This window comes from Alosa pseudoharengus, unplaced genomic scaffold (genome assembly GCF_046254945.1).
Source record: "Alosa pseudoharengus isolate Yale_2024_CS ecotype anadromous, Long Island Sound unplaced genomic scaffold, YU_APseudo_1.1 YU_APseudo_1.1_scf_18, whole genome shotgun sequence".
Lineage (NCBI taxonomy): Eukaryota > Metazoa > Chordata > Actinopteri > Clupeiformes > Clupeidae > Alosa > Alosa pseudoharengus.
The window spans coordinates 3,407,627-3,420,229 of NW_027468650.1; the positions used below are offsets into that span (position 1 = coordinate 3,407,627).

The following is a 12,603-nucleotide window of genomic DNA, read 5'->3' on the forward strand; positions in this document are numbered from 1 at the left end:
GGGGGGACTTTCCACGTTTAACAAAGGTCAACAAAATACAGAATATTGGCTATTTTAAATGTGTTGCGGCTATTTTAATTTCAGGGATATTTCCCCTTTGAGATTTGGTTACCACCCTTGAACGTAAGTGACGGCCGTCAGTGACTAGATACCACTGCCTTTTGTCGTAAGGGAGTAAAGATGGCGCCCACGCATGTATTAAGATGCTGCCAACGGGGATTAGCTTGGATTCCAGTTATTTTTATTGCCTTAGTGGTCTGTTGGTCGTATTACGCGTATGTTGTGGAACTGTGCATAAGTAAGTTACATGCTTTCATTAATTTTATATCTGTTAAAAATAAGCCAATAGTTTGAGCAGTTTAGAAGAGGTGAGCTAGCGAAGACATTAGCTAACCTGCCGCTAGCCAGTTGAAGCCAAGAGGCTTCTTGGCTTGTGAGAACGAGGAAGTGATTGACAAAGGTGCGAACATAGAGACGTGGTCTTGTGGATACTTGATTTGTATCGCAATAAATGTTAAAATGCGGCAGTGTAACTGTATTGTGTTGACAGAGCTAGTGTCAATGTTAGTTTCAGCCAAAGGGCTCCGCAACCACCATATCAGTCTATGAAAGCTCTGGTTTGTGACTGAATTAGTGCAACTTAAAAAGCTTGAATGATCTCTGACTGTAACGTTAGAATGGACGTTGCATAACAAGACAGCAAATTAATGTTAAATAAAGTTTGACGCCCAAAAGCATGGTTACCTTATACGGAGCTTGCCAAATGTCACTAGTCTTTACTTCAACCAACTAGTCTAGTAGATGTGTAGCACTGAATAAATGGTGTCAAATCTCGAGGTCTGACTTCTCATCTCTGAATAATCCCCTAAGGTTCAGCGGTGATGCGACAGCACTAGCGTCAGTCCTTGTAGTATGTGGCTAAATTGTAACAGTGGCGCTAATGTAACACCAGATTGTTATTCTGTTAAGTCTTTTTTGTGTTTGTCTTTACAGTCACCATCCCGAGCACAGGGGAAAAGAGTAAGTCCAGTAGAAATCCACTCCCTGGATTTCAATTATGAAATTGAGTGAAAAGTTTTTTTTAAGATGGAGGAAAAACTTGAAGCGATTGACTGAAAGTCTTGTTAAGTATCATTCCATCATAAAAATAGCCTGTCTGTGGTCTGTGGGTGTCTGATTCTAATGAAATGTGGCTATTTAAATTGGCCTCTTGTCAGCTTGGCACCAGCATCTTACGCTGGAGCCTGTAGTCGAAGCTCAAGGCTTCATTTGCTGTTATTGTGCTGAGTGCAGCTGGCCAGACAACCACGGAATACTGCGCCAGTAATCAAAAAACAACACATGAATGAACAGCGAGCACGGCTATAGGCCTATACACCAGAGAGCCATGCCGTGTGTAACCTACTTGTGGAATGTAAAGAGTCCCTAGGTCTTGGCAGTGTTGACCATCCACTGGGTATGTGTCTGTTTTGTCATTGAGTGTCGGTGTTTTCCTAACTGGTTGTCTCTTGCAGTTGTGTACCTGGTGCTCTTCCATCTCTCATTCATCATGTTTGTTTGGTCGTATTGGAAGACCATTTTCACTAGACCAGCAAACCCCTCCAAAGAGGTAACACTTCTCGCAAGCTCCTGATTTGCCTGGATATTGTCTTTGTGAAACTGTCATACAAGTCATGCTGAAAAGTGTGGTGTTTAGTTATCGTGCTCTGGATATGTTAATTACTGGCCAGAGCTATTGGTGTCCTCAATACAGCAACTGTTTGTCTGGGAGCTTCATAACTCCTTCTTTTATATTTCAGAATGTCGCTCTGTTGTCTGATGCTAGTACGTTGGCCCATCTTTGGTTTTTTTAGTGTCTGATGCCAGTCGGTTAGAGAATCGTAATCCCTGAGAGTTCTGTGTGTGTGTGTGTGTGTGTGTGTGTGTGTGTGTGTGTGTTGTGTTCGTGTGTGTGTTCTCCATCCAGTTCTGTTTGCCAAAAGTGGAGAAGGAGCAGTATGAGAAGGAGGAACGTCCAGAGAACCAGCAGGAGATCCTGAAGAGAGTGGCCAGCAGTCTGCCTCTCTACACCCGCACTGGGGCAGGAGGTGAGTGTCTGCTCTGCTCACTCCTGGGGCCTGTTACACAAAAGCAGAATTAAGACATCCGGGATAAGTTACTGAGCTGCGCTCAATGAATCCAAAACAAGAGCGTACAGGCTTAATTGGTTGCACAACGAGCAAGCCAGGATGGGCAGACACGGATTCATCAAGCCAGGTGAAACCTATCCTGGATAAGTGTGCGCTCAAATAGACGCCGCCACCGATCACAGATTCACTGATTTACCATGGCAACTAGACATAACTAGAGCGGCTTCATTGCTTCTTCTACGGTGTGAAGTAGGTAGATAGCCTTTTCACAACAGCAACAAACAGCAGCACCTCTGTTTAGGAGAATATTGCAACTAATGCCGCGACTACCACGGGCGAAATGGTTAGGCACTCCCGTGACGTCACATTGTCGCATGACAGGTCGGGAATGGCGATATGTAAAAGTTAATTAATGATCACAAACGTTTAAATAATGACAGTGGGTCTAGTTATATGTGATAACAATGTGTAGTGGGCAGTGGAATAACTATTGGTTTCCGTTTGTGGTGACTGCTGACTGCTGAGATAAGGGATGAGATTAAATAGATCCTGGAACTTAGCCTGGTCTGGAGCAGGCTAGCTCCACAGAATAAATCGCCATGGTGATTTATACCATAACATATCCTGCTGCCCCCTATCCCGCTTTTGTGCAACTGGATCACAGATAAATTGAGCCAGGATAACCAAGATATCCCGGCTTAATCCCTTATCCTAGTTTTGTGCAATAGGCCCCTGAACTCTAATGCGTAACAAAAAAAACATGCTTCCCAAAGTACTAATGTGCCCAGTAGTCAAGTCTGTCAACCCAGTCCAGTCATTTATTCCCCCTGGAACTGGTCGCCAGCTTACCAGTTCAGTTCAATCGCCAGTTCAATTCTGTTCAGTTCCGTTCAGGCACTTTATTATCGCAAACAGGAACTTGTCTTGCAGTCAGGTGCACAGAAGATAAAGAAGACATCAATGCAGCTCATACATATGACCGCAACAGTCATTTTGTTGTTCTGACTCTGTGGTTGTCTTTAACCATTTGTCAACGACCATGATATATGGTCAGAGGGGAGTAAACTCGGCCTTGTGCTTGTGCATGTTGTCACACACTCTGGTGAGTGCGTTGAGGACCTATCTTTCAGCTCTTCCCCCATTCCCTGACCAGTCTGACCAGTGTCTGACCAGTATCTGCCCAGTCTGACCAGTGTGCTTGTTGTTCCCTGACCAGTGTCTGACCAGTATCTGCCCAGTCTGACCAGTGTGCTTGTTGTTCCCTGACCAGTATCTGACCGCTGTGCTTGCTCCCCCTCAGCCATCCGCTACTGCGACCGTTGTCAGGTGATCAAACCTGACCGATGTCATCACTGTTCCGCCTGTGACATGTGAGTGTTTTGTTTCATCTCGTCTCCTCTCCTCTCCCCTCCCGTCTCCTCTCCTCTCCCCTCCCCTCTCCTCTCCCCTCCTCTCCTCCCCTCTCCTCTCCCCTCCTCCCCTCTCCTCTCCTCTCCCCTCCTCCCCTCTCCTCTCCTCTCCCCTCCTCCCCTCTCCTCTCCTCTCCTCCTCTGCTCTCCCCTCTCCTCCTCTCCTCCCCTCCCCTCTCCTCTCCTCTCCTCTCCTCTCCTCTCCTCTCCTCTCCCCTCTCCTCCCCTCTCCTCTCCTCCCCTCCCCCCTCTCCTCTCCTCTCCTCTCCTCTCCTCTCCTCTCCTCTCCTCCTCCCCTCTCCTCTCCTCCCCTCCTCTCCTCTCCTCTCCCCTCCTCCCCTCCTCCCCTCTCCTCTCCTCGGCCCAGTACTCACACTTTCTCTGTCCATTATGCAGCCTGAGCTGCCAGAAGACATTTTACCTAAAATTCTTGCCGGATGTGCATGGGTCATGTGCATAGAGGTGTAAGTGCCCTGTAGAGCTAGCTATGCAGTTATGCAGTAGATATGGACGATGGTAGCCTAGTGGTTAAAGAGCTGAGCTAACATGCAGTAGCCAGAAAAGTTGTGGGTTCAATTCCCAGCTTCCACCGTTGTGCCCTTAGGCACTTAACCCCGAGGACAAAGTACTGCCCTTGTAATGTAGTTGACATGTGAGTCGCTTTGGACAAAGCGTCTGCTAAATGAATACACATTTTATTATTATTTTATTTATTAGTAAATTTAAATGTAGTGGTTATAAGTGATGCTCCTGACTCAGCCATGGCCCCCAGGGCACCGAGGCATCTCTGTCTGGCTTTCACAACTTGCTAGTTTTGCTTTCACTTTGCGTAGAGCTACTCAATGCTCCCCATTAGAAACCTGTGGTGTGTTTCCCAAAACCATAGTTGCTAACCTGTTAGCAACTTAGTTGGTTGGCAATAGGAAATTGCAACTTAGTTAGCAACTATGGTTTTGGGAAACACGCTCTTGCACAGTACTCAGACAGACTATCTTATCTTGTGAAATGCTACAATGCAAATAAGAAAGTATGGGCAAGTGCAGTGATCCGCAGGGTGTAGAGTACAGGGAAGTTCGTCATGTACATTTGTTATTTCCTGCATGAGTGTGTGGTGTGTTTTTCAGTGAGCATGCGTTCACTGTGTCCCATTTGAACAGGTGTGTGCTGAAGATGGACCACCACTGTCCTTGGTAAGTCAAAGTTTCCATTTAACAGCGTGTGCATGTGAGTCATGTGTTTGTTTTGCTGTGGATTTTAAGGTGTGCATGATTCTTTTCAGACTAATTTCAATTAAGTCATAAACAATTCTTCTCATACTTGTAAGTCCAAAACGTGTTGCAGCAGTGGCAGAACCCATCAGCTGCTTGTCAGCGTAATGAATTTAAGGGGGGTGGTTTAGAATGGCACTGGCATTGCAGTGGCATTGTTTTGCTGTTGGCCTGGCCCTCCACCCTGTCTCCAGGCGCTAGTAAATCTGCCAGGGTTGGATTGTGCGCCTGGGCCAATGATGAAATGTGTTTTCAGGGTAAACAATTGCGTGGGCTTCTCCAACTACAAGTACTTCATCCTGTTCCTGGCGTACTCACTGCTCTACTGTCTGTTCATCGCGGCCACAGTCCTCCAGTACTTCATTAAGTTTTGGACAGTGAGTACTTGAAACTGGTTGAAACTGACACCACTGACCCCCCCCCCCCCCCCGCATCTCATCATTTTCTTCTTATACGTGTTAGTATTTTCTGGTTTATTTTGTATATGTGAATGATTTTTTTTCTTATTAGTTATTGTTTTAAAGGATGTGTTGGTCATTGATTTTCATTGTAGCTCATCCCACAGCTTTTGGTTGTCAGGACTGTGTTTTTTCCGTCAAGCTGTCAGCCACGTCTCATCCTTCAGTTTGTCCTGCCCCTAGCCTCTCTTGCCCCCAGCTTCTTCTTGCCCCCTAGGTTCTCTTGCCCCCTTCTATCCCCTCTAAGCTCCTCAGTCTCTCCACACATCCTCCCTCTCGTCCGCTCTCTTCTTCCTTGTCCACCTGGCCGCTGTTGCTGCTGCTGTACTAAGTGGCCTCTCAGGCCGGCTAATGGTCCGTGTGCTAACCCACTTAGCTCTCCTGTGTGCTTGAGCTCCTCTTGCCCCTCTGTGCTGTCCTCGTGTCTAACAGTCTGTCTCTGTCTCTGTCTCTGCAATAAGCTGTGCCGGAGGAAATCGGCCGAGAATTGTCCACAGGTAATCACAGTTGATGTCCCCCCCCCCCCCCCACTAGCTCCATGTGTCCCACAAAGGGCTACAATGAAAACACTTTTTTTTAACACACTTTTTGTGGTGTGTGTTTGTGTTTGGCCGTGTGTGTGTTTTAACATGTTTGTCTTTATCCTGATTGAAATGTTTTTGTCTCCTCCCTGAGTTGTTTATGTCTCTCTTCTCTTCATTAATCTCTCTCTCTCTCTCTCTCTCTCTCTCTCTCTCTCTCAAACACACACACTCTACCTTGCTTTCTTTCTCTCCCTCGTTCTCAGAATGAGCTGCCAGATACTCACGCCAAATTCCATGTTTTATTTTTATTTTTTGTGGCGGCCATGTTCTGTATCAGCATCTTGTCCCTCTTCAGTTACCACCTGTGGCTAGTGGGAAAGAACCGATCCACCATAGGTAATACTCCCACCCACACCCACACCCACACATCACCAGATCCACCATAGGTAACACTCCCCACACATCACCAGATCCACCATAGGTAACACTCCCACCCACACATCACCAGATCCACCATAGGTAACACTCCCCACACATCACCAGATCCACCATAGGTAATACTCCCACCCACACCCACACCCACACATCACCAGATCCACCATAGGTAACACTCCCACCCACACATCACCAGATTCATCATAGGTAACACACTCCCACCCACACATATGACATGTGGTGAAGGTTAGTTTCACTAACTGCCAAGGTTTGTTTTTTGTCCTATATATACTAAGATGGGACTGCTTTACAAATCTAAACAAAACTTGGTTTGGCAGTTTTGCTGAAAATGTTGATAAGGAATTTGGGGTTTTGGCCCCAGTAGTTCCACATGTCCCACACTCTTCCACACTATGACCTTGAGCTATGACTGCCTGACCTTGAGCTATGACTGTCTGAGTACTGAGTCTTGTGAAGGAAAGTGCTAATGCTGGGCTGACCTTGTGGTCCCCCTCTTTGCGCAGAGGCGTTTAGGGCCCCTGTCTTCAGAAACGGCCCCGACAAGAACGGCTTCTCGCTGGGCTTCACCAAGAACATCGCCCAGGTGTTTGGTGACCAGAAGAAATACTGGCTACTGCCTGTCTTCACAAGGTAACTTCAACATATCATTCACTGTCACTGCCTTATACTTCTCACCATGATTGAGAAAAATTGTTTCTTTTCACTGTGCGTTGACATGTTTTTTTTCCAACTCTTGATGAATGATGGTGGTGGTGGTGGTGGTGAACGTGATATCCCTTTTTTAAGATGATGTTGTGTGCATGTAAGTTGATGGATGATGGTGGTGGTTGTGAATGTGATATCTGGTTGTTCTTTTTTAAGATTATGTTGTGTGCATGTAAGTTGATGGATGATGGTGGTGGTTGTGAATGTGATATCTGGTTGTCCTATTTTAAGGTTATGTTGTGTGCATGTAAGTTGTCCTTTTTTAAGGTTATGTTGTGTGCATGTAAGTTGATGCTTATTTGTGGTTTTGTTGTTTTTCTCTGTTGTAGTCAGGGAGATGGGCTCACATTCCCAACCCGTCTGGTGAATGTTGACCCCGAGCAGCCCACTGCAATTCAACACCCAGATAGCAGTAAAAGGTAAACAGCCTTTAAAAGCTCACGTAAAATGTGGTCGATAGGAAGGAATTTGTTTTGATGTCAGTATGTCAGTAAATGGTTTAAAAACACTTACAAACCTACATGTGATCCATCCTTTCTTCAAACATATTCACCACCCTTTAAAGGTGCAGGCAGGGATTGTGCATGATGTCATGTTTGTTTGTGTTTATATTTATATTTCAATTTAATAGCTTTTGTGCAAAATGCCAGAGAGCTGTCTCACTCCTCCCTTCAGTATTCCCAGAGAAATTCCACACAGGGTTTTGTTTTTGTTTTGGGGACAGGCTGCCCACAGAGACTGCGTTTGTTTACAGTGATTGCTGAATATGACCAAAAAAAAAAAAAACTTTAAGAAAATAAGTTTTGTACTTTCAAAAAGCAAGCCTAATTATGTTCGTGTGTTTATCCTCATGCTGCATGTGAAAGCCCATCATTTAACCAGGACAGCTCTGACTCAGGGTCCCGTTGGCAGTGCAGTTGCTGTTAGACAGTAGGGTGGGTGGGCTGGTGGGCATGTGCCGGCGACCGGTGATTAACGGGCCAGTGACTCACCCTCTGCCCACAGTGTTGAAGACGACTCGGTGCCCCAGAGTCCAGTCAGCGACTCCCAGAACCGCCTGCTTGGCAGCGAACAGCACATCAGCGATGAGATCTTGAGCATTGACCCCCTTAAGTCAGGTCTGTCTACAGCAGATTAATGGCTCCTCTAAAACAGATTGTTTGGTTGGTTGTAAGAAGAACTACAAGAAGCACGGACAGGGATTGTACAGAAAACCCACTATTGGAAAGTCCTAAATAGTCTTAAATAGTCTTCAAACGCCTTGAATAGTCTTAAAACGCCTTAAATGTAGTTTTTGATATGTTTTGATAGGCCTAAACATGTCTTTAAATGTCTTCAAATGAATTGTTGGAGGGCATGCATTACAGTTGAGTTGTTGTTGTTGTTGTTCCGTGTTATTCCATTTATTGTTTATTATCTGTCCCACAACGATAACAATTTCAGCATTTCCCAGAAAATAGCCCTGCTCTAACAAAGCCTTTTGGTCCTGCTGTCAGCTGTTGCTGTGTTTTTGTTGTGCTTGAGCATTTTATTTTATTTCCAGGACATTTTCAATGTAAAAGTAAAGTGTGAAGATGATAAGGGAAAAATGTTGGGGAAGGCATAATAAACTGCTGCAGTAATTTCTGTGAAAGTGAAAGTTTTAACTTAAAGTTTTTTTCCCCCAGATGGAACTGAGGTCATCACGGTGTACATGGAGAGTGAATCATAGCCAGGTAGGCTGTCTTGGAATGCTCGTCTGGTAACGTTCTAAGATGACACGCAATGGCATGTTAGTGGGGCATTTACAATTACTAATTACTTCTGCCAGGAAATCGTTAGTGCCCACCATCTCAGTGACTCTTGATGAGGCATGGTGTGTGGCTGTTTACTGTGTGGGGGTGACTGAGTGTTTGTGGAGTGATGTTTTTGACTTGATGGCTGTGTTAGTGTGTTCTATTAAGCGTCATGGCTGAATGGCTGTGCACTGGAGTGTTCCATGTGCTGACGTTGATGTGTTGTGATGTCTGAGCTGGTTGTGATGACGTTGTGTTCCGCTGTGTTCTATGTTCCGCAGGGTGAGTGAAGTTTGACGGGGAGACTGCGATGTCTCTCCGTGCTCTTCCGCCGCCCAGGTTTGGGGACTCCTGAGGGAAAGAACAGCCATCCAATCAGATGCCTTAAACAGACTCCATCTGATTACTTTATCCGTGTTGGACAACCCGTCCGCACGCATTGAGTTTGGCGCATGGCCACTGTCCTCTTGGCTATCGCGTTACTGATCCCATTGCTCCTGTCTCTAGTCTTGGTTTGTTTGTTTATTTGTTTGTTTGTTTATTTGTTTGTTTGTTTGTTTATTCATTTGTTTGTTTATTCATTTGTTTGTTTGTTTGTTTGTTGTTGTTCTCCCTCTCCCTTTTTGCCACATCTTAGTTTGGTTATGTACATTCACGCTTGCTATTGACGTCCTATAACATTAATCACAACATCGGAACCCTGTGTTCAGCTACCCAAAGTAACGGCTCCAGCATATTCAGATCAGGAAGGGGTTCTGCGCAGTACGAGCTCATACAAACAGTGCTCAACAGATCAGAATCAGATCCTTATGCAGTTCTGAGTCTTTAGTGTTGGAATGTCTGTTGGTTAAGGCATTGCCAGATGAAGGCCATTATGCGACCCATGTGGCTGTGTGAAGCAATCCCACAATGCATTGTTCGCAGTTTTAAAGTACTGTGCTTGTTAATGATATGTGTAGGTTGTGGCTAAGCTTCTGTCAAAAAATGTGAGTTAGAACTTTCCCAACTTGCCAACCTTTTTCTAGAGAAAACATCTTGTAGATATTAGCATAAGAACATCCCCATCTATTTCAGTCTCTATTGCCACCTGCTAGTAGTTAAGTATTTTTTTCTTCCTTTAATGTAATGCTGCTCCCTGGTCTTGCCAAATGGCATTTGACTCATAAAACCATCTGCAGTGGATGAGGCTGGAGACCCAGAACTAAGCTGTTCCTTCACTTTTGGTCATAGCAGAACTCGACATGTCAAAAGCACCTGGGAGAATCGTGTGCCTTATTTCACTTGTTTGATTTTACTTGAACGTCATGGCAGCCATGTTGATCTTATGCATAGGACGCAGACTATGAGTCAGTGGGCATGTCTAACCTATGGGCCTTGACAGGTTCAGAACAGCTCCATAATAGAAGCTTTCACATCCATTCTAGACTGAGAAACATTTGTAATGTTGAGGGATATCAAGCGCAGCCTTGGTCTTGTAAATTCTGTATGTGGAAAGCTTGTTAACAGATGCACTATGATTGGAAAAGGCCTTTATCCAAATGCTGCTTTAGGAAGGAGGGAGAACCGGCTCCTTACACAAACAATGAAGGAGCCCGAGGTTTGAGCAGGCTGGTGTTTTCTGTCTGTCTGCTTTTTTGTTTGTTGTTTACTTCACTGTCTGATTTCTATCCTGATGTTTACACTACATGTGTCAGGTTCAAAAAGGGGGGACTGACAAAAAAAGGACAGACCTTTATATCAGATTAGATAGCCATCGCTGGCCTTCAGAAAGGACCTGGAGATATCAAAGGGATTGCGCTCTCTCTCTCTCTCTCTCTCTCTCTCTCTCTCTGCCAAAGCCTTACAGACAGAAACATGAAAGGGACAAGTGTTTTAGAAACATGATTGGGACGCGTGTTTCAGTTACAGATTAGTGCAGAAAAGAGCACACGAAGGGGCATTTGCACTTTTAAAGACTTATTTTTAGGAGATGTACATACAGTAGTTGTTTGTTTTGTTTTTGTTTTGTTTTTACTTAATGTGCACACACAAAATCGTGTTCTCCAAAGTATCATACTCTAAGATTGCCCACTGGGGTTGGCATTTGGCACTTGGGATGATTTGATTTACAGTAGAACAATGTAACATTAAAATTGGCAGGCCAAATTCCGCCTCTCTGAAGAATGGGAAGGGGACAGTTGTTTTATAAGCTGGGCGACGGTGCAAAGCAAGTCAGCCAGGAGATGTGTGTACAATTCACATGTTTCTTCTCCTGCTTGGTTTCCTCATCAAAGATCTCTCGGCCAATGACATTAACAGGATGTGTAATATGTCGGTGTGAGCGATTCTTTGCAAGCCTCAGCCAATGTGCACTTGGCCCAAGCTGTTTTCATGGAAGATCTTCTCTGAAGTTGAGGTTGAGTTCATGTAGAGGTTTGCATCTGCTAACCTCATGATTATGTAGTTAGACGTCGCTCATATTTTTTGCCAAACAAATCACTGGGCAACCCGAGTGCTGACCACCTGTGGATTGTTTACAGTTTTGTGTCCATTTATACCTCTCTGATTCCATAGCATGGCCAGTGCCATCAAACAACCCAAATGAAACAACTTGTGTTTGTCCTGGTGACTTCAATGATTCAACTTGCCCTTTTCCCAAGGGACTACTGCAGTACCAGTGCTGGCCAGCTGATGGCAGTACTCACCCAGCATGCAATGCAATATCTGGCCCCAATACTCGGGTCAATCCACTTTTATGTGCAGTAAAAAGGACTTTAATTGCCTCCGATGTTTGCCTATTTTATTTTTTACGATTTTCTTTTTTAAAGAAATGTTTTCTTGGTCCTGATGTTCCATGTGAAATCCAAAGTTCACTTGTGTGGCTGCTGTTTTGTTCTGGTGACTAATGTGTCTCTACATAGCTGCTCTCTGAGTGTGTTGAGTATAGTGGCTGTTGTTGAATGTATTTGAGGTTTGGTGGTGGTGGTGGTGGTCGTCGTTTTGGCGGTATGAGGAAACATCAGAGTGTGTATCATTCTGCTCCTCTGCCGACTTTGCCATGTGGTATTTTCTTGTGTTGTCTTTTGCTCCGCCATGCACATAAAGGCCAGTCCGGGATGTTACCATAGTGACCATTGGACTCTTCCAGACCTGGTACCTAATGTAGCTCTGGCGATACCTGGATGCTCCACCTGTCCCTGACGTAGTGCCCCAAAACCTCTTAAGAGCTGCTGTCATTGTTAGATGACCAAAAAAACATAAGTGACAGAGATTTTTGGCATCAATCCATGATCCTTGCTGTGTTTACACAAACTGGAGATTTGCCCCTGATTTCCCATTCAGCAGCAGAAAATGTCAACATGAACAGTTTCATATGGTGTATGACATCAGGAACATATCAATTGCAGATGCACCTGGCTTACGAGCATGTAGAAATACAAACGATTTTTTGTTTTCAACCATTTCATATTGTATTTGTTTTTTTAATGAAAACATTTTATATTTGTCTTCTTTGTTAAGTATCATTACTATTAAAACAATATATTTGAAGCCATAATCACTTATAGGAAGGAACACCTTGGACCATTTCAAGTCTTATTTTGGTGGTTAACAGAAAGACCTGTTTTACTGCATGAGAAGTACAAAGATATTTGTACTCTGATTTTAGTGCCAGCTTGGGTTCCTTTGTTTTTGATATCATGTTTTAAAAAAGAAATACATATGAGAAAGAGATGACATAGAAACGAACTTGCATTTTATTTTTCTCACCTGATTATCTTTATCGTTGAATATTTTGTGAATGAAGTACTTGCATATAAATATATTGCAATTATTTGAAGAAACAATAAATGTTCTTTTTGTAAACCTCCAGGATGACTTCTGTCTCTGGTATGCCTTCTT

At 44.3% G+C, this 12,603-nt stretch overlaps 1 protein-coding gene across 1 annotated transcript; it reads left to right on the plus strand.

Annotated features, from left to right (window-relative positions):
* The first annotated feature begins 171 nt into the window (after positions 1-171).
* Positions 172-12,579, plus strand: zdhhc20b (zDHHC palmitoyltransferase 20b). Its single transcript, XM_076290075.1, has 13 exons — positions 172-298; positions 994-1,020; positions 1,515-1,609; positions 1,967-2,087; positions 3,430-3,499; positions 4,696-4,728; positions 5,063-5,183; positions 6,052-6,184; positions 6,748-6,874; positions 7,279-7,368; positions 7,955-8,067; positions 8,617-8,664; positions 9,006-12,579. Exons 1-12 carry the CDS (start codon positions 181-183, stop codon positions 8,658-8,660), a joined length of 1,092 nt encoding a protein of 363 aa, XP_076146190.1. The 5' UTR covers positions 172-180; the 3' UTR covers positions 8,661-8,664; positions 9,006-12,579.
* Positions 12,580-12,603: the final 24 nt, after the last annotated feature.

Excerpts from the sequence above, each read along its gene's own strand:
- zdhhc20b (XM_076290075.1), top strand. The coding sequence starts at position 181 with ATGGCGCCCACGCATGTATTAAGATGCTGCCAACGGGGATTAGCTTGG. Across the intron at positions 1,021-1,514 it reads CCCGAGCACAGGGGAAAAGA|TTGTGTACCTGGTGCTCTTC; the intron begins GTAAGTCCAGTA and ends TGTCTCTTGCAG. Across the intron at positions 3,500-4,695 it reads CACTGTTCCGCCTGTGACAT|GTGTGTGCTGAAGATGGACC; the intron begins GTGAGTGTTTTG and ends CCATTTGAACAG.